Here is a 27,027-nt window from a genome sequence, read left to right as displayed (position 1 = left end):
AACCCTAAATTTACATACCACTTCTTTGTGAGTCATACAACTTTCAAGAAACTTGTGCAAGAAAAACGGACGCTTTAAGTTTTTATGATTATGTTTTTTTATCCTGCACTGATGGAAGATTTGAGAATCATATGCTTTATCATTAATCTTTGCCTCATTCCACTTTTTCTTTATTTGCAGGTCCTCAAACACTAAAACAGTTTACACAGGTTAATGTTTGAAAATCTAACGATCAAAATATATAATTTTAAAAATTAGTGACCAAAATAATAAACTTACATGCATCAACGATGAAACCTACTCCAATATTGTTTTGATTAAAAACATCCAACAAATACTTCTCTTGTCCACAACTTGTCAACATCATCGTGTATCCCGCATCCACACCATTAACCATCATTAAGTTAGTCCATTGAGACCCATAAAAACCAACCGCACGCCATTCATTATTTTGCTGGTTATTTGGATGAAGCTTATACATAACCTTCACTCTTTCATCCTGCAGAGGTCCAATTATTTCCACATCCTTATCAGGTTTGAAGTCAGATTCCTCATTCAACTCACTCAAAATTAAAGATGGAAAGCACTGTGAAGATATCATAAATATAACGTATCAGTCAAAGACCACCAACTATATTTGTTTAAATGTACTTGTCATTAAGTAAATGAAAAAAATAAAATCAAACAGTAATCTGACCTCTTGGTTAATTGTTGTAGAAGAAACTTTGATCAAACATCTTTTAGCCACCCAGTTACCGTCGAATATATCCCTCATCAACTCGATACCCAAAGAATTGAAACATATAACCTCAAACACTTTCTTATCAACCTTTTTAAAGAACATCTTAGTAATTCCTAATTCCCCAACATCATTCAATGAAATAAACTGCTTCCAAGACCAATATCCAATTTTCAAAATACCAGAACCCATACCATAAACAAAAACTACGTGTTTACGCCCTCTAGAATCAATCAAAGTGATTTTGTCGCAATTATCCGGTATTTCGTTCTTGAAAATTCTGGGCATTATCTATATGAAAAATTACCAAAACTTAACTCAAATAGATATAACATATTTTCTTACAAGACAGAAATTTAGTTATATGGCAACTTACCAGAAATTCTTTGTAAGTTCCATCTTTTGGAACATCAACAAGTATCTGAAATTTTACCTGTACAGATTTATAAATTATTTTAAAACCGAATTATAATATAACCTATTTATTTCACATCAAACATTTTTAAAGTAATTCATTTTTTTTAAAACAAAAAAATATAATATTTTAAAATTTATTCAAACACTTGAAATTGTATATTATAAAACACTAATGGTCCCCAAAAGTTAGATATTGTATTAAATCATAAAACATATACGGCCCAATATTTCATGAATTATCGTAATCTAATCAAGTATTGTAATTTAAAATATCGCAAACCCTAATTTAGAATAACCCCCAAACAGATTTTACTAAATTAATCTGATAAACAAATTTCAAGCAATTGGATCATGTCTAAGTAAAGTAAAATAACAACAAATTCATTAAGAATAAATCGACACTTACCATTCGAGGCTTGAAATATGCGGTAGCTAATGTTTTCCCCATTTCTGATATGATTAATTAAAAAAACGTAACTGTAAATCCTACACGAGTAACTAACATATACGACATAAGGGTTTAACTATATTATATTGTCAACTTCACCCCCTTTAAAATATAAAAGTGTATATCAAACTTAACTTCTAATAGTAATATTAGTAACTTTCATAAATAAAATAATTTGACTTTGAACAAAATTTTTTTTTATATAATCCGAATTAGTAAAATAAAGTGATATATAATTGATGAAATTGGTTTTATACATATGCATACACAATTTTTAGTGTCAAAAGAAATTTATATAAGCTCTACGTATTATCCATGTTTCTAAACAAATCTAACACAATACAACTCATATTGAAAAACTGACTAAACAGTACTGTTAAAATAGTAAAAATTTAGTTATATTCTAACTAAACCCGAGGCTCCGCTAAAAGTATGGATTACAAACTCATCTGCTTATATCCTTTAGTACAATTACTATATATTATATTACAAATTGTTTTGGCTGATTTTCTTTCACAACTCATTGGTTGTTGCAAAAACTTAAACTTATCAAATGGAATTACAAAAAATACATAAAATCGATCTATGTTTATCAAATTTAATCGACAAAAATCGTTGTATACGTATCCATATTCAATTTTTACAACATTTTTGTTACATTTTAAGTTATAAGTTACTTTATCATTTTTTTATTTTGCATTTTTTTTCATTATTCTAAAATTTATAACTTCTTATTTGTCTAAATGGTAAAACATTAAAAAAAAAAATTTTTAAACAAATCATGAAAATAACCAATACATGTAACTAATGAAATTTACTTTGTACGTCGTTACATAAATATATAACGTCAAAAAAAATTTATATCAATGATTATAAATTGACCGTGTTTCTACACGGGTTTAAAACTAAATTTATTCAACAACATATATAAAGTATATATATATATATATAGATAAATAAGTATAAATAGGATTCCCAAAACTTTTGTAAACTAAATTTATTCAACAACATATAAATTTTAATTAACATGTATACATCGTATTTTTCTATGTCTCTAAATTTTGAATAATTCTTTGTAAGTATGTGACAAAGAAAATAACAATAAAGAACTTCATAAGCAAAAAAAAAAATAAAAAACAAACAAACAAAAAAACAGTAAAAACTGTGAATGATGATTGATTAGAAAGATAACAAATAATTTTTTAACAAAAATTTGTATATATGAAATTCATCCTCTGCTACTTCTCATCACTCTTTCACAAGTCTTTTGCGTACTCTAGCACTATAGATGTGTTGATCGATGTAGATAAAAAGAATAATTGTTACAAAACATAGTTATTATATATGTTTAGGATTTAGGATAAGGTTATAATTGTTAAACTTTTACACTTTGATTATTTTTTTTACATTTTAAGTTATAAGGTACCTTATCATTTCTTAAGTTATAACCAATACATGTAATTAATGAATTTTTTTTGTCCGTCGTTAGATAAATATGTAACGTCAACAAAATTTTATATCAATGTTTATCAATTGACAAAACACGGGTTTAAAACTAGTATATTACCTAGAGAAATAACTTAAAACAAAAAGGACAACCAATAATTCTTTTTCCCATAACTTTAACGTGATACTAGTTTTTTCCATGCTTCGCTAATGTTGTATATAGCTTTTTCCGTTTTGTCACCAAACACAAAATAAAGAAATGTGGGAGCCATGTGAGATTATTGAGAGATTTCTTATCATGCATTAACTCTTGGTCTCATCTTGGTTTACGATTTAGGAAACTTCAATTCTTTTTTATTGAGAAAAAAAAATAAAATAAGTCTACCTACAACTATATTCGTCGTTTAAAAACGCAATACGATCGATAACACTGACTTAATTTGTGTATTAAGGTTTCGTTTCAATTTTTATTGCAATAAAAAATGAAGATTTTTAATGAAGATTTTTTTAATAAAAAAAATAACAACTCGATCTATCTCATTAATCAGAGTTATCCCCCCTTTTAGTTTGATAAATAACACTTAATTTGTGTATTAAGGTTGTCCTTTTTGTTTTAAGTTATTTCTATATATATAAGGTTTGAATATTGTAAAACAAGTATTAAAGTAAAACAAATATGACAAGATCTTGACCCTTAGATCATAGTTAAATTGATGTACGAAGATCCACGAAGCAATTGATGCACGATGATTTTCATGGTGCACGGTAATTTTTAGTGAACTGAAATCTTTTGTTTTATTTGTTTTACTTTAATACTTGTTTTATTTTACCTAAAACACACACACACATATACATATATATATATATATATATATATATATATTCCTTGCGTTTCTGCCTTTCTAGAATTCTGGTTTAAAGTTTTTAGAGATTTTAGTGGTAAGAAATTCGAAATTTGTTATCATAACGCAATATAACATTAAATCATTAATAGAGGAAATTTGAAAAAATTTCATCTCTAACTAAATTCTTTGAACAAAACACTTCTCTTTGTTTATAAACTGATATTTGATATATTAAAGTTTTTCTTAAAAATCTCAATGTATATATATTGGTCCAAATAAAACTATAACTAATAATTTTAAAAAGTTACAAATAATTTTAAACCAATCTAACAAAATTGAATGTATAATAACTTGTATTTTATATTGAACTACTTCAAATTTACATTTAGTTTTTTTTAATTAGAATATACTCATCGTACTTAAGAGTGGGCCAATGTCTTTTCATATTACAATAAAAAGTTGTGAATAGTTGTTGCAATTTTAGAATGCTTCTTTTCGAGTGACTATTAACAAACCTATGAATCATCCTCATCAACTTCATTATCAGCTCGATATGGAATGGTATTCCGTATGGCCGGATTTGGGCATATGCAACCCGCGCAAACGAGCAGACCCAAGATTTTATAAAGGCCCAAAGTTTTGCTGATTCAACCATATATATGAATAAACAGAAAAATATATTACAAAATGTTATATTCAACATATTAGTAATTTTTTTTCTTTCAATTCTTAAGCATACATGCTCGAAACTAACATAACTAGTGTGGTTTTTTAAATTAACATAGTCTTTTCCTTTAGTTTCTAATTGTCAATAGTGTTTATTATTATTATTATTTTTGTTTATTTTATTATTATCTTTACTTTATTTTTAGTTTATCATTATTATAAAATGATTAACCTATCACTCTAAATAAACAAAGGGAGTATGAACAATCATCATCTACGTTTTAGATTTTATTAAAATATGAGGCCTATTTTAATACAGAACAGGTCCTTAGAAAACCATGAGACGGCCCTGGTATTCCGCCACAATTTCTTTATTGTTTTAAATGTCGTAACATTCATTATTTTATAACAATAGATTCACATCCATTTTCTATCGATAACGCAAATGCGTAATCATATTTTCAAGCTCACAAATGTCTTCTTCAAAACTACATATTGTAAAACCTCTTTAAATTAATAAATTGTTAATTTATTGATATAACAATATCTTGTTAAATTAATAAAATATTTCAGTTCCTACTTAACATTAAAAATTTCTACTGTATTTTATTGATATAACAATATTTCAGTCCCTACTTTATTTTGTTGATATAACAATATCTTGTTAAATTTATTGATATAACAATACCTAGCTTGTTAAATTAATAAAATATTCTAGTCTCAATATTATTAATTTATTGAGATTCTACTGTATTTTAAATTAGTGCTCAAGCCCGTCCAATAGATGGGTAGTCTCAAAATATATTAATTAAAGCTAAAAAAATGGAATTCTAAGTATGTTAAATAAATACTTAATAAAATTGAAATACCTAAAAATAAAATATAACCAAGAATATGTTTACCGTAAAAACAATAGAAGGATTATCAGAATCATCGGATTGAAGCAATGGGGTCATTGGATCATCTTCACTAACGTTTTCCTTCAATTAAAAATTTAAAATTTTAAACTTTTCACAACATATTATATAAAAGTAAGTAAAACGCTCTCAAAAAGATTAACATTTGTATTAGAGATATTACCACTTTCGTGCCAATATCCTTATAAAGGCATCATGGACTTGTTTATCCTTGGTTAGTTTGGACACGGTATACTCATGTTTTCCTTTATCAAGGTTCCAAAATTGTGTTACTTTGTAATCAAAGAGCTTCATGACCAGCCAACTCCTCTAACTCTTCATGGAAACTCAAGATATGTCAAATAATGAATAATGATTGGTTCTGACATAAAAACATACTACAATTTAGTTATCACATACTTCTGACACACAATAAACATCCATAGAAAACAGTTTCTTGATTAAAAAAAAAAAAGAGATGCACAACTTAGACAATTTAAAAATTCACACAGTAACAGTATGATTCGAGCAACCATCAATATGACCAATATCACAAGTTAATCAATACGAAAGCTAAAGAAGAAACATATGAAAAATAACTCCATATAAATGTTGATTCAAGTTTACCCCTTTCTATTTTATTTGTAGTTTGTTATATCCAAACTTACTACAAACACAACCAACAATTTTAGACTAAACGATTTAGAGTTAAGCTCAACAAAAAGAGAAACAAAAAGTGTATAGTATATAATTTGAAAAAAAAATGCATACCAATTTATCAACAAGGATCATATCGAACATTTTGATTTTCTTCGGGTTGTTCCACTCCGAGACACTCCATACATGCACAACACGGGGTCGTAAATGATGGTTAACATGTGTTGACTTAAGATCTTCGATATGAACTAATATGATCTTATATCCTGTTGTTGAAGAAGCCATAATGAATTTATGATGGACAACAAACTAAATTAAAAGAGATAATAATAACAATAACATAAAAATTCAATGTTAAATAATAATAATAATGATTAAATATGAACAAGGTATATAATTAAAAAACCCTTTGGGTAGTCGATCGTAGGTTTTTTTTTGTTGATAATATTTGAGAGTTTTTTCTAAGTTGTATATATATAGATAATAATTTTTGGAAGACTTTTAAGGATAAAAAGATTTTTTTATTAATAATTTATTAAATAAATACTAAAAAAATAGTTGATTAAAAAGTAAGGAGGATTAGGCTCAAATGTGTGGATTAAGGGTACCCAACCTGCTCTTTTAATTATATTATAAATAGAAGGATTGTCATCGAAATGTATTGTACTTGGTTCCGAGCAATATGGTAGCGCTTTCAAAATATGATAACACCGTTGTTAATCAAGTAAATAATACTCCGACAATGTATAAATCCTTTTTCCTAAACCAGATAATCAATTAACACCAGTTATATCAAACTTTACTCAAGAAAATGTAAATGTAGTCACTTTCAAAAAGAATTGTCAGTTTCGATTTGATTTTAGATCATAGATGCACCGGGGTTTGGTACGTTATGCCATTAAGCAAAGCAACACATGGAACTAATTGAGACGGAAACAAAACAATTATTGTCATACTTACGTCAAGATCACACAATATATTGTATTGCCATATACTCCGTAGTAGTTTAAGTTCATTGAATATAATCAACTAAGGCATTTACTCAGCTAACTTGAGATGTATATGGGTTTTGTACACTTATTACAAAATTTAGAGTAGATTTTTCATGTCTAAGATACAGTTTTTCATACACTTTAAGTATGGGTACAACTTAATTTAGAGTTGCATTTAACATTTTTCAATACATATATATGGGATGGTGTATATCACAAACTTTTAATCATGCACCATCAAACATGCATTAAAGTGTTGTACAATACAGTCATATAAAACATGTTTGGTGGTCTACGGTTAAAAAATAGTAGCTTAGAGATCATCACCTATATAAATGTCATCTAAACAAATATATATATATATATATATATATAAATATAGGGTAACACTCCGGTGAGAACACTCTTAAAATAAGAACGGTGAAAACACTTTAAAAACATCATTTTGATGCATTAAAAATCCATAAAACTAACATAGTGCATAACTAATTATCATTATTTAAGTGATTAACAACACATTCATCCGTCAAAATTGAAATAATCATGTTTTTTGTTTTGTGCATCCATCTTGAATGCATATTCATCAAAATGATGCATCCAACAAAAAACGTGATTTTTTCGATTTTGATGAATCAATGTGTTGTTAAACACTTAAATAATGATAATTAATTATGCACTATATCAGTTTTATGGACTTTTAATACATCAAAATGATGAATTTAAAATGTTCTCACCGTTTGTATTTTAAAACTGTTCTTATTTGATTGTCCCTTATAAATATATATATATATATATATATCTTATACTTCATCAAAAATCCACTCTTCTTTCTCTCCTTTTTTAGAAATTTTTTTTTTTCTAAATTGAAATACCTATATTATCACTGCCTTTTACATATCCATTTTATATTAACTTTATATATCAAAATCATACACCACTAACCATCACCACGACCTCTCGCCTTCCTTGCCTTGCGCGATTTCGCCTCCACTTTATCATATATGGAAGTCATTTAATTTGATGAATTGTCCGCTTTATCATAATGGTGAAAATGTTATACTAGTATGAAATAAGGATTCTTTTATATATTTATACTATATTATAAAGAAAATACTCTCATTGTTGAAAGTTACACAACGGGAATTGTTTAAAATGCCCTTAATGGTTTAATTGCATTATGAGTCTTTTATTTTTTAAATTTAAGATATTTCCAAAATCTTTTACATCATCAATTATCGACGTCGCCTCTACCACCAACAGTCGCCTCCACCACCACACCGTCACCGCCATAACCACTGCCGCATTACGCGGGTAACGTGCTAGTATATATATATATATTAACCACTAACCAGGACCTTCCATTGATATATCTGATAATTTCATTCGATTAAAATTAAGTGCTACCTTAATTCTAATATATATCGTCTTAAACGAAAACAAAATTTTATTATAAAAGCATAAGCATAAGATTAGCAGATGAAAGATAAAGCTAACTTCTAATACTGTCTTGATCATAATAACATCTTTGCTAGTGTATAATGATATTGAAATGTAGACAACCTCTCTTGATCATAATAACATCTTCACTAGTGTATAATGATATTGAAATGTAGACAACCTCATTTTTGACTAAGGTACATAAGCAGTTTACAGTTTTACCTTAAATATAAAAAGACCTTTGACTTTAACATGAGTAAAGATCAAACCATGACAACTAAGTCTTCAAAAAAAAATGTGTTAACAAGTTGGATCAAAATTTTGCTTATTATAAGCACTTAAGCAGAGTAGCAATTATGTATGATGCTTCCATGAATCATGAAAAATGAATATTGTTAATTTTTTAATTCTAAAAATTCTAATCCTATTGTAATATATGTGGTAACCAAACTACATCAATTTTCCATATCGATAGGTGAACAAATTCTCAATGATGAATTAAATTCAATTAATTCAAACAATCACCAGAAAATATAACCAATCTAAATTGATTATCAACAAACACACTCAATATCAACCACTGCTAATCAGTTGTGGATCACTTAACTAAATTGTTGAATGTTCTATTACAGTCTCAATTGTAATCCTAAAAAACTAAATCGATCGATCAAAGAACAATAATCAGAAAGATCTCGAATAATACAGAAAATATATGAATTGTGTTATTAACCCTAAACGGGTTATAACACCTCTTTTATACAAACTATCTTTCAGAAAAGTAAAAAACAGCCCCTATACTTTCTCTCTTTTCTTCTTTGTACATCTTTAGTCTAGAAAACATCACTTGCAGTCCAGAAACCTTTAAGCACTTCATAAACAACTTATATACCTAAAATAAGCTAATCTCTATAATAAATAAAAGACAATTGTCTTTAAAAAGTATTTTTAGAAAAAATATGATGTGACAAGTCTACAATTTTACTTAAAAATTCTTTATTTTAATTATGATGTCATAAATAATTTATAACATTTTTAATTAAAAATAGTTAACTAAATGCTTATTTAAAGTTCTTAATCTTTTCTTACAAACAAAGAAATTTATTTTATATTGTATAATATCCTTTTAAGTTTTGTTAATGCAACGAGTACTTTAATTTACAAATTATTGTGTTATTCAATTCACTATTTCCAAATCGAGTTAGAATATATTAATAAAAAAATTACATGCATATTTTTTAGTTTTATATTATTAATGAAAACATCCGGGTTGAACCCGGGTAAATTCGCTAGTCATACAATAAGCTACTACCTTGAATGTCATATTTTGAGAATAAGATTAAATATTTTTCAACAATAGGCGACGTATTTAAGCTAATAGAAATATGGACTATTTACCATTTTGGTTATGGGAATCAATACATATATTGGTCATGATATTTTTATACAATATACAAATATCAAATTAAATAGACTATACATGATATTTTTATATATCTACTAATTTTCAGTAATACATTTTTGTAATTTTCTTGTTTTTTCAATAATGTCCTGTCATGTCTATTCGATCTATATATGTAGAAAAGTATATGTGCATGTACTTTATGTAAATCACCACCACACAAAAAATGTTGAATCCTCAAGTCAATCACCACCAATCCCACCAAACTCCTTGTCCACCATTACTCACACGGTGGAAGAAGGCTTTTGTCGCCGGAGATGGCGGTGCAAATCCAACTTCCTTTATATCTCACAACACTCTTGCATTTCCCGTTAAGCGTCACGATTTTCGTGCAAGGCGCCGCCACTCTGGCAACAAGGCGCCAGGCCAAATTAAGGCCGTGGCAAGTGATCAATCCATTGGTGCCAAAACCATAAGTGTTAAAGCGGTAATTACGGTCCAAATGACCGTAGGCGGGGTTCTTTCGAACCTTAGTTTTACAAGAGCGCTAGACGATATTGGCGATTTGCTTGGGAAATCGCTCCTTTTGGAGCTTGTTGCTGCCGAGACTGACCCTAGTAAGTGTTCATGCCAGTACTACTACCCACGGATTAAAAAGATAAATCCGCGGTAGTACTACCGTATACACAAAACTAGCGACAGACCCAAAGTCTGTTGGTTTGTCGCTAGTTTTGTATTTCTATAACTTGAACTAACATAACTTATTTTCCGCATGCAGCATAACACCATATAAACACCAGAATTCATATATATACATGTGTGTGTACGTTTTCTCTTATATAAAAATACCAAATCGACCAGTAAATGGACTACCAAGTCACAAGCGACTAGACCTAATTGTGTGTTCTTTTACAGTAGTACAATTAATAAATTTTTTCTAAGTTATTAGTATGTTAATTATTATGATCAGAACCTTATCTCATGTATGTGTGACCTGTCATGTTATCTGAAAATGAATCAAACATGTAAGAAAATCATTGGTTGGGGGTAATCCTAGCTAAACGGATGCTATAATCAGGACCATCAAACAAAAACAAAACTGTCAAAAGCTTGCTAGTCTAAAAGGTACAGTACAGTTTCTTTAAGACGTACTTTTTCTTAAACATTTCTCTTTTTATTTAAATATTCATATTAAATTTACCAATAAATTAAAATGTGGATGCTCACTCTAATCGACGTGTAACGCTTTATTTACACGACATATGTCCTATGCATCTAAAAAAAACTGCTTACTGCCGTCTTGTGCGAATTTTGAGCTCCGATATCTCGAAAGTGTATGGAGAAGGTTAAGATCTAGACAGACCTTACATCTACCAAGGTAGAAAGGTTACTTCTAGATACTCCTTAGATATTAAAACAAGACCTCCAGTTTTAGCATGAGATGATGATCAAACTCATAATCTCTGTCTTTAAATACCAGAGTGTTTACCACTGATCCAAAACAAGATGTTCTATATTTGTTTGTCCTATACATCTATCTTTAATAATCTTATTTTTACAAAATAAATTTTATTTTAGACTCAATATGTAAATTAATTAGCAAAAATCAACGATGATCTTACATAACATTATTATATTTAGATTAATGGAGTAAGTTTTTTGGTTTAATTCTATCAACCAATAATTCATTTAATTAATATCAACTAGCTAACTAGTGCCTTTAATGCATTAATTAAGAAACATTTAATGAACTTGTTATTTCCTTATTAATCAAAAATTATATTTAATATGTATTAATTTAACTTAAAAATTTCTATTTTTAAATGAATAATTAATACATATTTTCATATTTTAGAAAGGTTAGATTTCATTAAATGCTACTTAACTTGTGCATTAGGGGCACTAGTTAGCAAATCCCTTTATTTATTTGTATTCAAAACTCAAATCTTATTTTAGATTCAATATTTAATATAATTAGCAAAAATCAACAATGATTTTACATAACTTTATTATTTATAAATTAGTAATTCTTTATGTTTTGATTCTATTGACTGATAATTCATTTGATTAATATCAACTTTTATTTATATGTATTGAGAACTCTATCGTTTAATTCGATCATAAATGTCAAATATTGTTTTTCAATCATAATACTTAGTTTTAAAAAGTTGAGTTTAAGAATTTATTTATTTCTCCAACAAGTTGATACATTATCTTGAATAAGAAATAGAGGGTAAAATATATGTCACCGTTTTTTTACAAAAATGTCACTGTATTTTTTTTAAAGTCACATGTCACGTTTTGATTGGTTCATAGAACCTTCTCTCCTTAACACACCTTCTCATTTGATTTCTCTCATATATATATATATATATATATATATATTATAGGGGAAAGATAATTTGAGACCAACTAAAAAAAGTCCAAAAAAGGACCATTGATTTTCGTAAGTTACACACCACCATCATGATCTACTATGATATACAAGACTTTTTTGTAAAAACACTAAGACTTTCTAGCGACGGGCCCACAGAAAAATCATGTGTAAGTTACACATGTCTAAGTAACTTACACATGTGTAACTTAACTTACACATTATTTTTCTGTGGGCCCGTCGCCGAAAAGTCTTAGTGTTTTTACAAAAAAGTCTTGTATATCGTAGTAGATGATGATGGTGTACAAAAATCAATGGTCTTAATTGGTCCTAAAATAAGAGGTGGTCTAAAAATATCTCACCCCTATATATTATATATATATATATATTTTGTTTTCAAGCACTAATTTATAGTTTTTAAATTTTTATGATAAATATTATTAAATACGTTTTAGCTTTTAAATACTCTTGAATCTTGATCTTGAAGAAACGGGATTAAAGAAGGAAACAATAAAAGATTATGCACATCGAACGGGTCAGGACGTAGATGACATGACATATTTAGCAGAGTTTGAGATTCCAGAAGATTTTGGCTCAATTGGGGCCATTTTCATAGAAAATGAACACCACAAAGAAGTATTCGTGGAAAATGTAGTAATTGAAGGCCTTGCCGTAGGCCCAATCAGTGCCACATGCAATTCTTGGGTACATTCCAAGTTCGATAACCCAGATAAACGTGTTTTCTTCCTTGATAAGGTTAGAAATTATTTGAATATTTACGTCACTATATTTTAAGTTTTTAGTAATTACATGCTTTATTAGTCTAAATAAAAACTGAAGTTTTTAAAATTTTAAAAATAAGAAATAAAAAATGTGGAAAAAAATAACAATCTTTACAATTAAGTTTTCTATTAAAAACCGAAATATATTGTTTTTGAAAAACTATCATTTGATCGCGTTTTATAACTTTTTTCGTTTTCTTGAAAAACAAAAATGTAAAGAAAATAATTATGTTATGCATGCTTCCCACAGGTATCGTGCCTACCGTCACAAACACCAAGTGGTCTACAGTCTCTACGAGAGATGGAACTAGCCATTCTTCGAGGCGATGGTGTCGCAGACAAGCCCCGGGAAAAGAATGATAGAATCTACGACTATGATACATATAACGATCTCGGTGATCCTGACAAGGATCCTGACTTGGCTCGCCCTGTCCTTGGTACCAAAGATTTCCCTTACCCTCGGCGTTGCAAAACTGGCCGACCTCGAACTAAAGCAGGTAATTAGCAATGGTTATCTTTAAAGTACATATAAATCATTTGATTAATTAATACGCTACAAAGACGTGCATATAACTGATCATGAACCATTTTAGTAGATTATTCATTCAATGTTTGTTCGTTTAGTTAAAATAACAAAAATGAAAAAAGATATTTTTGTTTAGAAATTTTGATTTTTTTATTTTAAGAGTTTAAAAGTAAAATATATTTACCATTAAAAGTTTAAAACCTTTTGCTAATATGAAGTATGGAAACTTATGGAAACAATGGTAAATGCAGATCCACTGTCAGAGTCCAGAAGTGGTGACGTTTACGTGCCAAGGGATGAAGCCTTTTCAGAGATTAAGAACCTAACGTTTTCATTCAAGACCGTTTATTCAGTGCTGCATGCGGTCTTACCTTCGTTAGAGACAACTATGATCGACAAAGATCTTGGATTCCCATACTTTACAGCTATCGAGTCTCTGTTCAACGAAGGAGTTAATTTGCCACCACTGGAAAACAAAGGATTTCTTGGAAATATTTTGCCAAGACTTTTGAAGTCTTTTGAAGATGCCCAGAATAACGTCTTGCGATTTGAGACTCCTGAAATGATTGAAAGTAACTACAACTCTGTCTTTCTCTCATATACTGGCATTTAACCTTTTTTTGTGTGTCAATACTAAAGATTTGAGTAACATTTTTCGATTTGCAGGGGATAAGTTTGGTTGGGTTAGGGATGAAGAGTTTTGTCGACAAACCATTGCTGGTCTTAATCCTTTGAGTATTAGCTTAGTCACGGTATGTTATCCAAACAACCCGGTGCAGATGTGCAGCGGTTATATAGAAGAATAAAAGCAATGTCCTAACCTGCCAATATTGATCTGACAACTAAAGTTTATTATCTACGAGTAATTACCAAGAAAACAAAAATTAGAAGAGTAAACGATAAACTTGATTATGTGCAGGAATGGCCACTGACAAGTAAACTTGACCCTGAAGTGTATGGTCCACCTGAATCGGCAATAACCAAAGAGATCATTGAGAGACAGATTAGAGGCTTCTGCACGCTTGAGGAGGTATATGATGTATCTTGGTTATGCTTATAAATAGTTTGAGTTGGGTTGTGGATTATCTCAAACTGGTTAAAAAGATACAGCTAAAAGGGAAATGGGTCGAACAGGTTGAAAGTCTGCCAAGGTCTTTTTAATGCACACAACTTCCTAAATCGGTGATTCAGATCATTAACATAAATACACATTATCTTTATTCATGACTACTCCTAAAAATGACCCGTTTCAACCTATGACCCAATTATCCACCCTCCTATGTTACTACCTCTATAGGAAATCATACTTACCTGCATATGTCAGATGGTAGTAGGAAAAGATGGCTTAAAAATTAAACACAGAGTTCTACATTATGCAGGCATTAGAGAACAAGAAGCTTTTCATGCTAGATTATCATGATATCTTCCTACCCTATGTTAACAAAGTTAGAGACCTCACAAATTTGAAAACAACTTTGTATGGATCAAGAACTCTAATGTACCTTACTCCAACGGGTACACTGAGGCCAATAGCCATAGAGTTGGTTAGACCACCAGGTAACGGCAAACCTCAATGGAAACGAGCCTTCACTCCTTGTTGGGATGCAACTGGTGCTTGGTTATGGAAGCTTGCCAAGGTTCATGCTCTTGCTCATGATAGCGGTTATCATCAGCTTGTTAGTCATTGGTAAGCAAAAATCTGTTATTCGAGCCTGATTCAGTTTTTAAATGATATGCCTGTTTTATATTGGGATTTCATAATCAATTTTTTTCAGGTTGAGAACACACTGTTGCACTGAGCCCTATATTATTGCAACCAATCGTCAGCTTAGTAAAATGCACCCTATACACAACCTCTTACACCCTCATTTCCGATACACTATGGAGATCAATGCTTTGGCTCGTGAAGCCCTTATAAATTGTGGTGGAATTATCGAGTCATGCTTTTCACCTGGAAAGTATAGCATAGAGTTGAGTTCAGTTGCATATGGTCTACAGTGGCGGTTCGACCATGAAGCATTGCCAGCTGATCTTATTGCTAGGTAACTAATGCTTTTTGTTTAAATTTAAAGCTTTCAACTTTGGTTCATTTACTTGCAGATGAGCCGTTCACGTTATGTTTTATTATGTACAGAACGGGGAAAACAAAACACAACTTAATAAAACAGGATTTTTCAGGGAGAAAATGTTTTGGACCAAGTCAATATGTTTCAACCCATTATTAGATACATATTTTGACCCGTTATCCAACCTGTTAAACCTACCCATTTTCCCACCTGTAAAAGAACTTACTATATTGTGTCTTAAATTTGATTAACAAATTTAAAACCCTTAACTCTCTATCTTTAAGGGGAATGGCTGTGGAAGATCCAGATTCACCCCATGGTTTAAAGCTAGCTATTGAAGATTATCCATATGCAAATGATGGTCTGGTTCTTTGGGATATCATTAAAGATTGGGTTACAAACTACGTCAACCACTACTACCCAGAAGAGAATCTTGTAGAATCCGATGAAGAGCTTCAAGCATGGTGGACGGAGATTAGAACAAAGGGCCATGCTGACAAGAAAGACGAACCATGGTGGCCCGTTCTCAAGACACCAAAAGATCTTATCGGCATTCTCACAACAATCATATGGGTAGCATCAGGTCATCACGCAGCTGTCAACTTTGGGCAGTATGACTATGCTGGATACATCCCTAACAGGGGCACCATAGCCCGAGTCAAAATGCCATGTGAAGACCCAACTGCTGAAGAATGGGAAGCTTTTAAACGTAGGCCTGAAGACGAACTCCTTTCTGCATTTCCTTCACAGATACAAGCGTCACAAGTCATGGCCGTTCTAGATGTTTTATCGAATCATTCTCCAGACGAAGAATATATAGGTGATACGATGGAGCCAGTATTCGAGGCAACTCCACAGATAAAAGCCGCTTATCAAATCTTTTCAGGGAAGTTGAAAGAGTTGGATGGAATTATAGATGCTAGGAATGCAGATGAGACCTTGAAGAATAGAAATGGAGTTGGGGTAATACCATATAATCTTCTAAAGCCTTTTTCGGAACCTGGTGTGACTAGTATGGGGGTTCCAAATAGCATTTCCATCTAAACGGTTTATTAAATTTGGCCAAAATAAAGAGATGTCTTGTTTCTAAGTAAGTGATCAATAGTGAATAAGCAAGGATCTTGATCTTATTGCTTCCTATGCCATCGGAAGGAAAAGTCTAGCATGTTGTTACTATTATTATTCAATGTATTGTTATTCTTTATTGCTATCAAAGTAGCAATTTTGTAAGGAAACTCTTGTTACATTATATACTTACCATCAAAAAAAGGTTAGCTCGCTATTCGCTAGGGCCTGGATTTCAAAGTCTACAAATTTTTACTAGTTCATATATATCCTACTAGTGGTGATCAAATTACGGGCCAGCCCGTAAAACCCGAAAAACCAGCCCGGAAAAACCCGAGTCCGTAACAACCCGTAAGTATTCTGGGCTGGGCCACAGTCCATCAAATGTCTCTAATTCGGTTCTCAGGTCGGGCCGGGTTGGCCCGGCTAAAACCCATAAACCCGTGAAGCCCGAACTATTTCCTAATTTATTTAGTATAGTTTCCTAATTTCATACAAACGGTTTCCTATTTCCTTGCAAAATTATCGATTCCTAGTCCAACATAATAAATAAAGACTCCCAATTTATAACTACTCAAACTCTACTTCTTTTGTTTTTCATTCCCATCGTACACCTAAGTTGGTGAAAAACCTCTCACTAGTCAAACTTCCTTTTTGGACTATGGTTATTTATATTATTATTTTTAACCACAGTAATCAAACTTTTTTTGGGGGGATTATGGTTGTTTATATGTTTATAGTAATCAAGCACTATATGCTTTTAAAAGGCTTTAGTTGCTTATAGTTGCTGTATAGTAGTGGTTGCTTTTTTTCTGCGGATTATTCACTAGAAATGGCTCCTTGGATTTGTGACTCACTAAAACCGCATTCATGACAAGAAGGTCGACATCAAAATAATCGGTTTAACAAGGACGATGGATGGATCGGAGAGGAATGTAACAAGAAGAGCAAATATTATATTTACAAAATATTATATTTGTGTGTATGTGCATATATGCATTTTTTCGATTTTTTACATATATGTGTATGCAATAGATTAGTTGATGCCATATGTATGCAAAATAAAATAAGTAATGCACATATGTGTTTAGTGATCAAATTTCTTTGTTATCGGTTCATGAGCATATGTATGCAAGTATTTTACATATAAAAATTTTATTAGATTAGTTAATGATCACGTGTGCATGAACGATGTTATGAGCACATGTAAGCTAGTATTTTGTAAACAACCTTTCACTTTATTATAAAAGCATAATCATAAGATTAGCAGTTGAAAGATAAAGTTAACCTCTAATACCGTCTTGATCATATATAATAAAATCTTTGCTAGTATATAAGGATATTGAAATGTATTTTGACTAAGGTACATAAGCTATTTACAGGTCTACCTTAAATATAAAAAGACTTTTGACTTTACAATGAGTAAAGACCAAACCATTGACAACTAAGTCTTCAAAAACAAATATGTTAACTAGTTGGATCAAAATTTTGCTTATTAAGGACAAAGGTGTAATCGGCTTGTTTTATCGGCAAAAACCGTCGGCAGACATCGGCTTATTGGTTATCCGATAACATATGCATTGGCTTGTATCGGTAAGTTTAATCAGCAAGTATTGGCAAGATACATCGGCTAATTTTGGCCAATGAAAGTGAACGTTGGGCAAGGACATGTGACCATTTTTGGCCGACAAAGGGCATGTGGGAGCGTGTATTTGTTTTTTTATTTGGTAAGTATTTTTTGGCCAAAAAATTGGCAAGTTTACTACTACACTACTAATTTGGGTAAGATTTGGCTACTTTTGGCTTGTTTTTGGCTAAGCTACTTGTTCATTTCTCATTGGCTTAAAACTTGCCAAAACTTACCAATTTACTAAGGATTTGATACTACATCCTTGCCCAATCACTTAGAGTAGTAATCATGTATGACGCTTCCATGAATCATGAAAAATGAATATTGTTAATTTTTTATTTCTAAAAATCTAATTCTATTGTAATATATGTGGTAACTAAACTACATCAATTTTCCATATCGATAGGCGACGTATTTAAGCTGATAGAATTATGGACCATATATTTACCATTTTGGTTATGGGAATCAATACATATATTGGCCATGATTTTTTATATATCTATTATTTTCATTAATACATTTTTGTAATTTCTTGTTTTTTTCAATAATAATTTTGTCCTGTCATGTCTCTTCGATCTATATATAGAGAAAAGTATATGTGCATGTACTTTATGTAAATCACCACCACACAAAACATGTTGAAACCTCAAGTAAATCACCACCACCACCAAACTCCTTGTCCACCATTACTCACACAGTGGAAGAAGGCTTTTGTCGCCGGAGATGGTGGTGCAAATCCAACTTCCTTTATACCTCACAACACTCTTGCATTTCCTGTTAAGCGTCACGATTTTCGTGCAAGTCGCCGCCACTCTAGCAACAAGGCGCCAGACCAAATTAAGGCTGTGGCAAGTGATCAATCTATTGGTGCCAAAACCATAAGTGTTAAAGCGGTGATTACGGTCCAAATGACTGTAGGCGGGATTTTATCGAACCTTAGTTTTACAAGAGCTCTTGACGATATTGGAGATTTGCTTGGGAAATCACTCCTTTTGGAGCTCGTTGCTGCTGAGACCGACCCTAGTAAGTGTTCATGCCGGTACTACTGACAGATTTAAAAGACAAAATCCGTGGCAGTACTATGTACATATTACACGTACAAAACTAGCGATGGACCAAGTTGGTCTGTCGCTAGTTTTGTAAATTTATAACTTGAACTAACTTAAACTTATTTCCTCCATGCATGCAGCATAACACCATAAATTACACAACGGAATCCATAGAGTATATATTATGTGTGTCTATTCTTTTAAAAAGTCGATCGAATAGTAGATTATGGGACTACGAAGTCGATCACAAACCGCTAGACCTAGTTGTGTTTTCTTTTACAGTAGGTTTTTTAATATGCAAGTCATTTTCATAGAACCTTATCTCATGTATGTGGTCATGTTATCCTGAAATCAATCAAACATGTAGAGAAATCGTTGGTTCAAGTGGTAAACGGATGCATGCTAATGAGGAGTTAGGACCATCAAACAAAAACAAAACTGTCTAATTGTACAAAGACGTACTTTTTCCTTTTGGGTCTTTATTTATTATATTTACTATTATAGTTATATATATATATAATAAATGGGTAACACTCCGGTGAGAACACTTTTAAAATAAGAACGTTAAGAACGCTTAAAAACATCATTTTGATGCATTAAAAGTCCATAAAATTAACATAGAAATTATCATTATTTAAGTATTTAACAACATGCCGTATAATACATATATAATACAACGTGTTTAACAACATGTCGTACGTAACTAATTATCATTATTTAAGTGTTTAACAACACATGGATCCGTCAAAATCGAAAAAATCACATTTTTTTTATTTTGTGCATCATATCCATCTTGGATGCATATTCATCAAAACGATGCATCCAACAAAAAACGTGATTTTTTCGATTTTGACGGATCAATGTGTTGTTAAACACTTAAATAATGATAATTAATTATACACTATGTCAGTTTTATAGACTTTTAATACATCAAAATGTAGTTTTAAAGTATTCTCATTTGTTCTTATTTTAATTTGGTTCTCATTTGATAGTCATCCTATAATAAACTATATATATAGTTATATATACAACAAAAAATATGTAATAAACTATGTATATAGAATATGTAATCGTTATTACACATGTGAATTGTTGTGCAGACTTTCATCTTGTCTTGCACAACCCTTTGACATACTAAAACTATACATATGACCATATATTTATAGACAATGAAATGGTACGAGCGAAGAGGCATGTTGGTTCATTGGTGTCTCTTCGTGAACCATTGTAATACTTCAGTAGTGTTGTTTGGTGGTAACCGTTACCCTTTCCTATGGTTTCCTACAGTTGTGTCTATTGACCAACCACTACACCTACACATATTCAACTTTAATCTAATTATATAATACAACCTTCTAATTACATACTAATATTACTATGCCTATAAATCTTCATTTTTTTTTAACTATGTCAATGGTTAATTTCCAACAATATACATATGTTTTGGTTCAAATAAAATAAATTATATTAAAGCAAAAAAAATACAACACAGTAATATTTTCTAATGACACAACCGTAGGAAACCACTCATTTGCAGAAGTCACGAAACAAGCATTTGTAGGTCTAATGACGTGGCATCAGTGATGTGACACTTAACAAGCGTTGTCTGTCAAAAACTAACGAAATACCTTTTATTAGAATTTTTTTGAAAATAAGGCCTTTTAAATAGACGAAAATAAAATATGCTACCTTTAATAAGAAATTTGTGTAGATAGGTTACCTTTTTATGAATTTTTCTCTAAAAATTAACATTTATAAAAGATCAATTTATAAATACGTGTTTTATAGAATACACTAGATTTATGTCCGTCTAAATTACATGGATTGTTTTTTCAAGATTATACGGATGCCTTTTTAATTTATTTTGAGCGGCATATTATTCTATTCCAATTTAACCTTGAGTGGGTACTGTTAGTTAAATATAAATAACACAAAATCCTACATCTCTCAAATCACAGGTTTTGACCGGTCACAAAAGAGAAATGATATAGTTATAAACAAAAGTTTACAAACAATATTTACAAACTCATGTGGACCAATTAAAAAAGAATAGTGAATCAAAAAAGATAAAATATATATAACTTTATCTATGGTTATTGATGTCACATGTGTCCTGTAAATTTTGTTTGTAAAAATTTGTTAGTAAATGTGTGTTTATTTTTGTCTACTCATTTTCAATTCTTAAAACTTGATATCTTGAAGAAACGGGATTAAAGAAGGAAACAATTAAGGATTATGCACATCAAACGGGTCAAGACTCAGATGACATCACATATTTAGCAGAGTTTGAAATTCCAGAAGATTTTGGTACAGTTGGGGCCATTCTCATAGAAAACGAACACCACAAAGAAATATTTGTGAAAAATGTGGTAATTGAAGGCCTTGCCGTAGGGCAAATCACTGCCACATGCAATTCTTGGGTACATTCTAAGTTCGATAACCCTGATAAACGTGTTTTCTTCCTTGATAAGGTTAGAAATTAATAATTTATGTCCCTATATTTTAAGATTATAATCATTTGAAAACTAAAACTAATATGAAAACTTAAAAAAATGAGTAAAAAAGACTGAACTTAACACAATGTGTTTTCTAAAAACATAATGTGTTAAGTTTCAAATCACAGCAGTTTCTTGTTTCACGCATTATAAAAAACAACGGCGATTTGAAACGTAACACAATGTATATATATTTAGAAAAACACATTAAAACACATTGTGTAAAACTCAAATCACAGTGTGTTTTAACTAGTTTTTTAGTTTTCATAGAAATTTTAGTTTTAAATGAACATTTCTCCTATATTTTAAGTTTTAAGTAACATGCATTTATAATTTTTAATAAAAACTGAAGTCTTTAAAATGTGGAAGTTAAAGAATGGAAAATATATAAAAAAAATGTTTTTATGTTTTTCATTGAAAACTATAATCATTGTTTTTTTTTTTGTTATTTTATAAAACTATCATTTGAATGCATTTTATACTTTTCATGTTTTTATAAAACAAAAATGTAAAGAAAACTCTTTCTAATTAAACGCATCCTAAATTATTATATTTGAGTTTGTTAACTGTACTTAATTATGCTATGCATGCTTCGCACAGGTATCATGCTTACCATCACAGACACCAAGTGGTCTACAGTCTCTACGACAGATGGAACTAGCCATTTTTCGAGGCGAAGGTGTCGCCGACCAACCCCGAGAAAAGAAGGATAGAATCTACGACTATGATGTATATAACGACCTCGGTGATCCTGACAATGATCCTGACTTGGCTCGCCCTGTCCTTGGTACCAAGGATTTCCCTTACCCTAGACGTTGCAAAACTGGCCGACCTCGAACTAAAGCAGGTAGTAATCAACTATGTGTCAAGGGATGAAGCCTTTCCAGAGATTAAGAATATTAACAAAGTTTTATAGTTATCAAAGACATTTGGGGTCAGGTGGTTTTCTCTTTAGATTTTTTTTTTTTTTAAAGGTGTGGATCATTTGCTCGCAACAGGGAATATGGCTTATGTTGTCTTAACCGGGTCCGCGCTAGAGAGCCCCACCCTCAATACCTAGTAGGAGGAGAAACTCACAACTAAATCGCCCGAAGGCATGACATTAATTAAGATAAAACTATGTCCCCTCTGCAGGAGTCAAATGTGCTTCTATTTAGATATTTTTTGTTCTATGGAGCCTATCCAACTCTAACATTATGGATCAATTCATTTTAAAAGTTCAAAATAAAAAAATCTCATATTTGCATAATAGCATCCCCAAGTTTCTAAAATACAAAATTCACCCCTATTCAATGTTATAATAATATACAATATCCAATGTCTTGCTCTTCAAAAACGCCTAGGATGTTAGTTGCTACTGCTAGTGATCGATGTTTGTTTTTACCATCTAAACCTTTTGGTAATATGATACTATGAAAGCTTATGGTTGTTATCGCAATTCGCAAATGCAGATCCATTAACAGAGTCAAGAAGTGGTGACGTTTACGTGCCAAGGGATGAAGCCTTTTCAGAGATTAAGAATCTAACGTTTTCATTCAAGACCGTATATTCAGTGCTGCATGCGGTCTTACCTTCGTTAGAGACAACTGTGATCGACAAAGATCTTGGGTTCCCATACTTTACAGCCATCGAGTCTTTGTTCAACGAAGGAGTTAATTTGCCACCACTGGAAAACAAAGGATTTCTTGGAAATATTTTGCCAAGACTTTTGAAGTCTTTAGAAGATGCCCAGAATAATGTCTTGCGTTTTGAGACTCCTGAAATGATTGAACGTAACTACAACTCTGTCTTTATCTTATACACAGGCATATAATCTTTTTATGTGTGACAATATTAAAGATTTAAGTAACATTTGCCATTTTGCAGGAGATAAGTTTGGTTGGATTAGGGATGAAGAGTTCTGTAGACAAACCATTGCTGGTCTTAATCCTCTGAGTATTAGCTTAGTCACGGTATGTTATCCAAAGTCCAAACAACCCAGTGCAGTTATATAAAAATAAAAAAGAAGACGCAATGTTCTAACCTGCCAATATTTATTCGACAACTAAAGTTTATTATCTAGTTACTTATTGAAAACAAAAAAACTAGAAGAGTAAACAACAAACTTGATTATGTGCAGGAATGGCCACTGACAAGTAAACTTGACCCTGAAGTGTATGGTCCACCTGAATCGGCAATAACCAAAGAGATCGTTGAGAGACAGATTAGAGGCTTCTGCACGCTAGAGGAGGTACATGATGTGTCTTGAGTATGCTTAGATATAGTTTAATTTGGGTTGTGGATTATCTCAAACTTTTTTAAAAAATAAGTTAAATGTGGAATGGGTCAAACAGGTTGAAAGTCGGCCAAGGTCTTTTTGATGCACACAACTTCCAAAAAATGACCCGTTTCAACCTGTGACCCAATTATCCACCCGCCTATGTTTCCACCTCTACTGGAAATCATAATCACCTGCATTTGTCAGACGGTAGTAGGAAAAGATGACTTATAAATCTAATGTAGAGTCCTACATCAAATGCAGGCATTGGAGAACAAGAAGCTTTTCATTCTAGATTATCATGATATCTTCCTACCTTACGTTAACAAAGTTAGAGACCTCACAAATTTGAAAACAACTTTGTATGGATCAAGAACTCTAATGTACCTTACTCCAACGGGTACATTGAGGCCATTAGCCATAGAGTTGGTTAGACCACCAGGTAACGGCAAACCTCAATGGAAGCGAGCTTTCACTCCTTGTTGGGATGCAACTGGTGCTTGGTTATGGAAGCTTGCCAAGGTTCATGCTCTTGCTCATGATAGCAGTTATCATGAGCTCGTTAGTCATTGGTAAGCAAAAATCTGTTATTCGAGCCTGATTTAGTTTTTAAATGATATGCCTGTTTAATATTGGGATTCCATAATCAATTTTTTTCAGGTTGAGAACACACTGTTGCACAGAGCCCTATATTATTGCAACTAATCGCCAGCTTAGTAAAATGCACCCTATACACAACCTCTTACACCCTCATTTCCGATACACTATGGAGATCAATGCTTTGGCTCGTGAAGCCCTTATAAATTGTGGTGGAATTATCGAGTCATGCTTTTCACCTGGAAAGTATAGCATAGAGTTGAGTTCAGTTGCATATGGTCTACAGTGGCGGTTCGACCATGAAGCATTGCCAGCTGATCTTATTGCTAGGTAACTAATGCTTTTTGTTTAAATTTAAAGCTTTCAACTTTGGTTCATTTACTTGCAGATGAGCCGTTCACGTTATGTTTTATTATGTACAGAACGGGGAAAACAAAACACAACTTAATAAAAACAGGATTTTTCAGGGAGAAAATGTTTTGGACCAAGTCAATATGTTTCAACCCATTATTAGATACATATTTTGACCCGTTATCCAACCTGTTAAACCTACCCATTTTCCCACCTGTAAAAGAACTTACTATATTGTGTCTTAAATTTGATTAACAAATTTAAAACCCTTAACTCTCTATCTTTAAGGGGAATGGCTGTGGAAGATCCAGATTCACCCCATGGTTTAAAGCTAGCTATTGAAGATTATCCATATGCAAATGATGGTCTGGTTCTTTGGGATATCATTAAAGATTGGGTTACAAACTACGTCAACCACTACTACCCAGAAGAGAATCTTGTAGAATCCGATGAAGAGCTTCAAGCATGGTGGACGGAGATTAGAACAAAGGGCCATGCTGACAAGAAAGACGAACCATGGTGGCCCGTTCTCAAGACACCAAAAGATCTTATCGGCATTCTCACAACAATCATATGGGTAGCATCAGGTCATCACGCAGCTGTCAACTTTGGGCAGTATGACTATGCTGGATACATCCCTAACAGGGGCACCATAGCCCGAGTCAAAATGCCATGTGAAGACCCAACTGCTGAAGAATGGGAAGCTTTTAAACGCAGGCCTGAAGACGAACTCCTTTCTGCATTTCCTTCACAGATACAAGCGTCACAAGTTATGGCTGTTCTAGATGTATTATCAAATCATTCTCCAGACGAAGAATATATTGGTAACACGATGGAGCCAGTATTTGAGGCAACTCCACAGATAAAAGCGGCTTATGAAATCTTTTCAGGGAAGTTGAAAGAGTTGGATGGAATTATAGATGCTAGGAATGCAGATGAGACCTTGAAGAATAGAAATGGAGTTGGGGTAATACCATATAATCTTCTAAAGCCTTTTTCGGAACCTGGTGTGACTGGTATGGGGGTTCCAAATAGCATTTCCATCTAAATGGTTTATTAAATTTGTCTCTGGTAACTGGTAAGGCCAAAATAAAGAGATGTTTGTTTCAAATAAGTGATCAATAATGGAGAAAGGGATCTTGATCTTATTGCTTCCTATGAGATCAGAAGGAAAAGTCTAGCATGGTGTTACTATTATTATTCAATGTATTGTTATTCTTTATTGCAATCAAAGTAGCAATTTTGTAAACAAACTCTTGTTACAATATATACTTATCATCATCAAAAGATAAGCTCGTTAGAGCCTCGATTTCAAAGCCTTACAAATTTTTACTTGTTCATATATAGCCTACATTGAAATGTATTAGATTTTGTTATTATTCTAGCTAAAAAAGGTACAAACTATGGGTCAAATTGTCTCATGAAACTAGAGGGGCACCCTCACAAATGTAACAGTCTAATGGTGGCAACGTTGGTCGGTGGTGGCATGTGGCGGTAGCGGTGGTGGTGGTGGTGCCAGTGGCGATGTAATAACGGAGGCGGTAGCGATGATTGGTAGTGGTGGTGTGCGGCAGCGGTGGCCTTGGTGGCAGCGGCGGAAAGTAGTGTAAGTTATTGACGAAATGTTGTTTTCATATATTGTTGAAACTTAACATTCAACAAAAACGAGTTTTTCTTATAATATACGAGAACGGTACCCGAGCGTTGCGACAGTGATGTAGGAGGCGACGATGTCGGTGATGTAATGGCGGCGGCGGTGGTGGTGGCGGCTAGCGGCAGTGGTGACGGCGAAGATCGGTGGTGGTGGTGGTGGCGGCGCCGGTAAGTAGTGAAAGTTATTGATGTAATGTGATTATGATCTATGGTACACCATGCAATGAAATGTATACATTG

The 27,027-nt window shown here is 31.8% G+C and overlaps 2 protein-coding genes across 2 annotated transcripts; both read left to right on the top strand.

The window, feature by feature from the left end:
* The first annotated feature begins 10,140 nt into the window (after positions 1-10,140).
* Positions 10,141-16,979, top strand: LOC122581088 (linoleate 13S-lipoxygenase 2-1, chloroplastic-like). The gene is made up of 9 exons (XM_043753235.1): positions 10,141-10,559; positions 12,804-13,072; positions 13,349-13,595; positions 13,876-14,196; positions 14,291-14,376; positions 14,544-14,654; positions 15,004-15,311; positions 15,400-15,666; positions 15,975-16,979. The coding sequence occupies exons 1-9, from the start codon at positions 10,169-10,171 to the stop codon at positions 16,732-16,734; spliced, it is 2,760 nt and encodes a 919-aa protein (XP_043609170.1). The 5' UTR covers positions 10,141-10,168; the 3' UTR covers positions 16,735-16,979.
* A 2,016-nt stretch (positions 16,980-18,995) lies between these two features.
* Positions 18,996-26,421, top strand: LOC122581089 (linoleate 13S-lipoxygenase 2-1, chloroplastic-like). The gene is made up of 9 exons (XM_043753236.1): positions 18,996-19,408; positions 21,637-21,905; positions 22,530-22,776; positions 23,381-23,701; positions 23,796-23,881; positions 24,049-24,159; positions 24,451-24,758; positions 24,847-25,113; positions 25,423-26,421. The coding sequence occupies exons 1-9, from the start codon at positions 19,021-19,023 to the stop codon at positions 26,180-26,182; spliced, it is 2,757 nt and encodes a 918-aa protein (XP_043609171.1). The 5' UTR covers positions 18,996-19,020; the 3' UTR covers positions 26,183-26,421.
* The last annotated feature ends 606 nt before the right edge of the window (positions 26,422-27,027 follow it).

Source organism: Erigeron canadensis, chromosome 9 (assembly GCF_010389155.1).
Source record: "Erigeron canadensis isolate Cc75 chromosome 9, C_canadensis_v1, whole genome shotgun sequence".
In the NCBI taxonomy this organism is placed as follows: Eukaryota; Viridiplantae; Streptophyta; class Magnoliopsida; order Asterales; family Asteraceae; genus Erigeron; species Erigeron canadensis.
The sequence above is the reverse complement of the archived record's forward strand: the minus strand, read 5'-3'. Positions and strand labels throughout refer to the sequence as shown.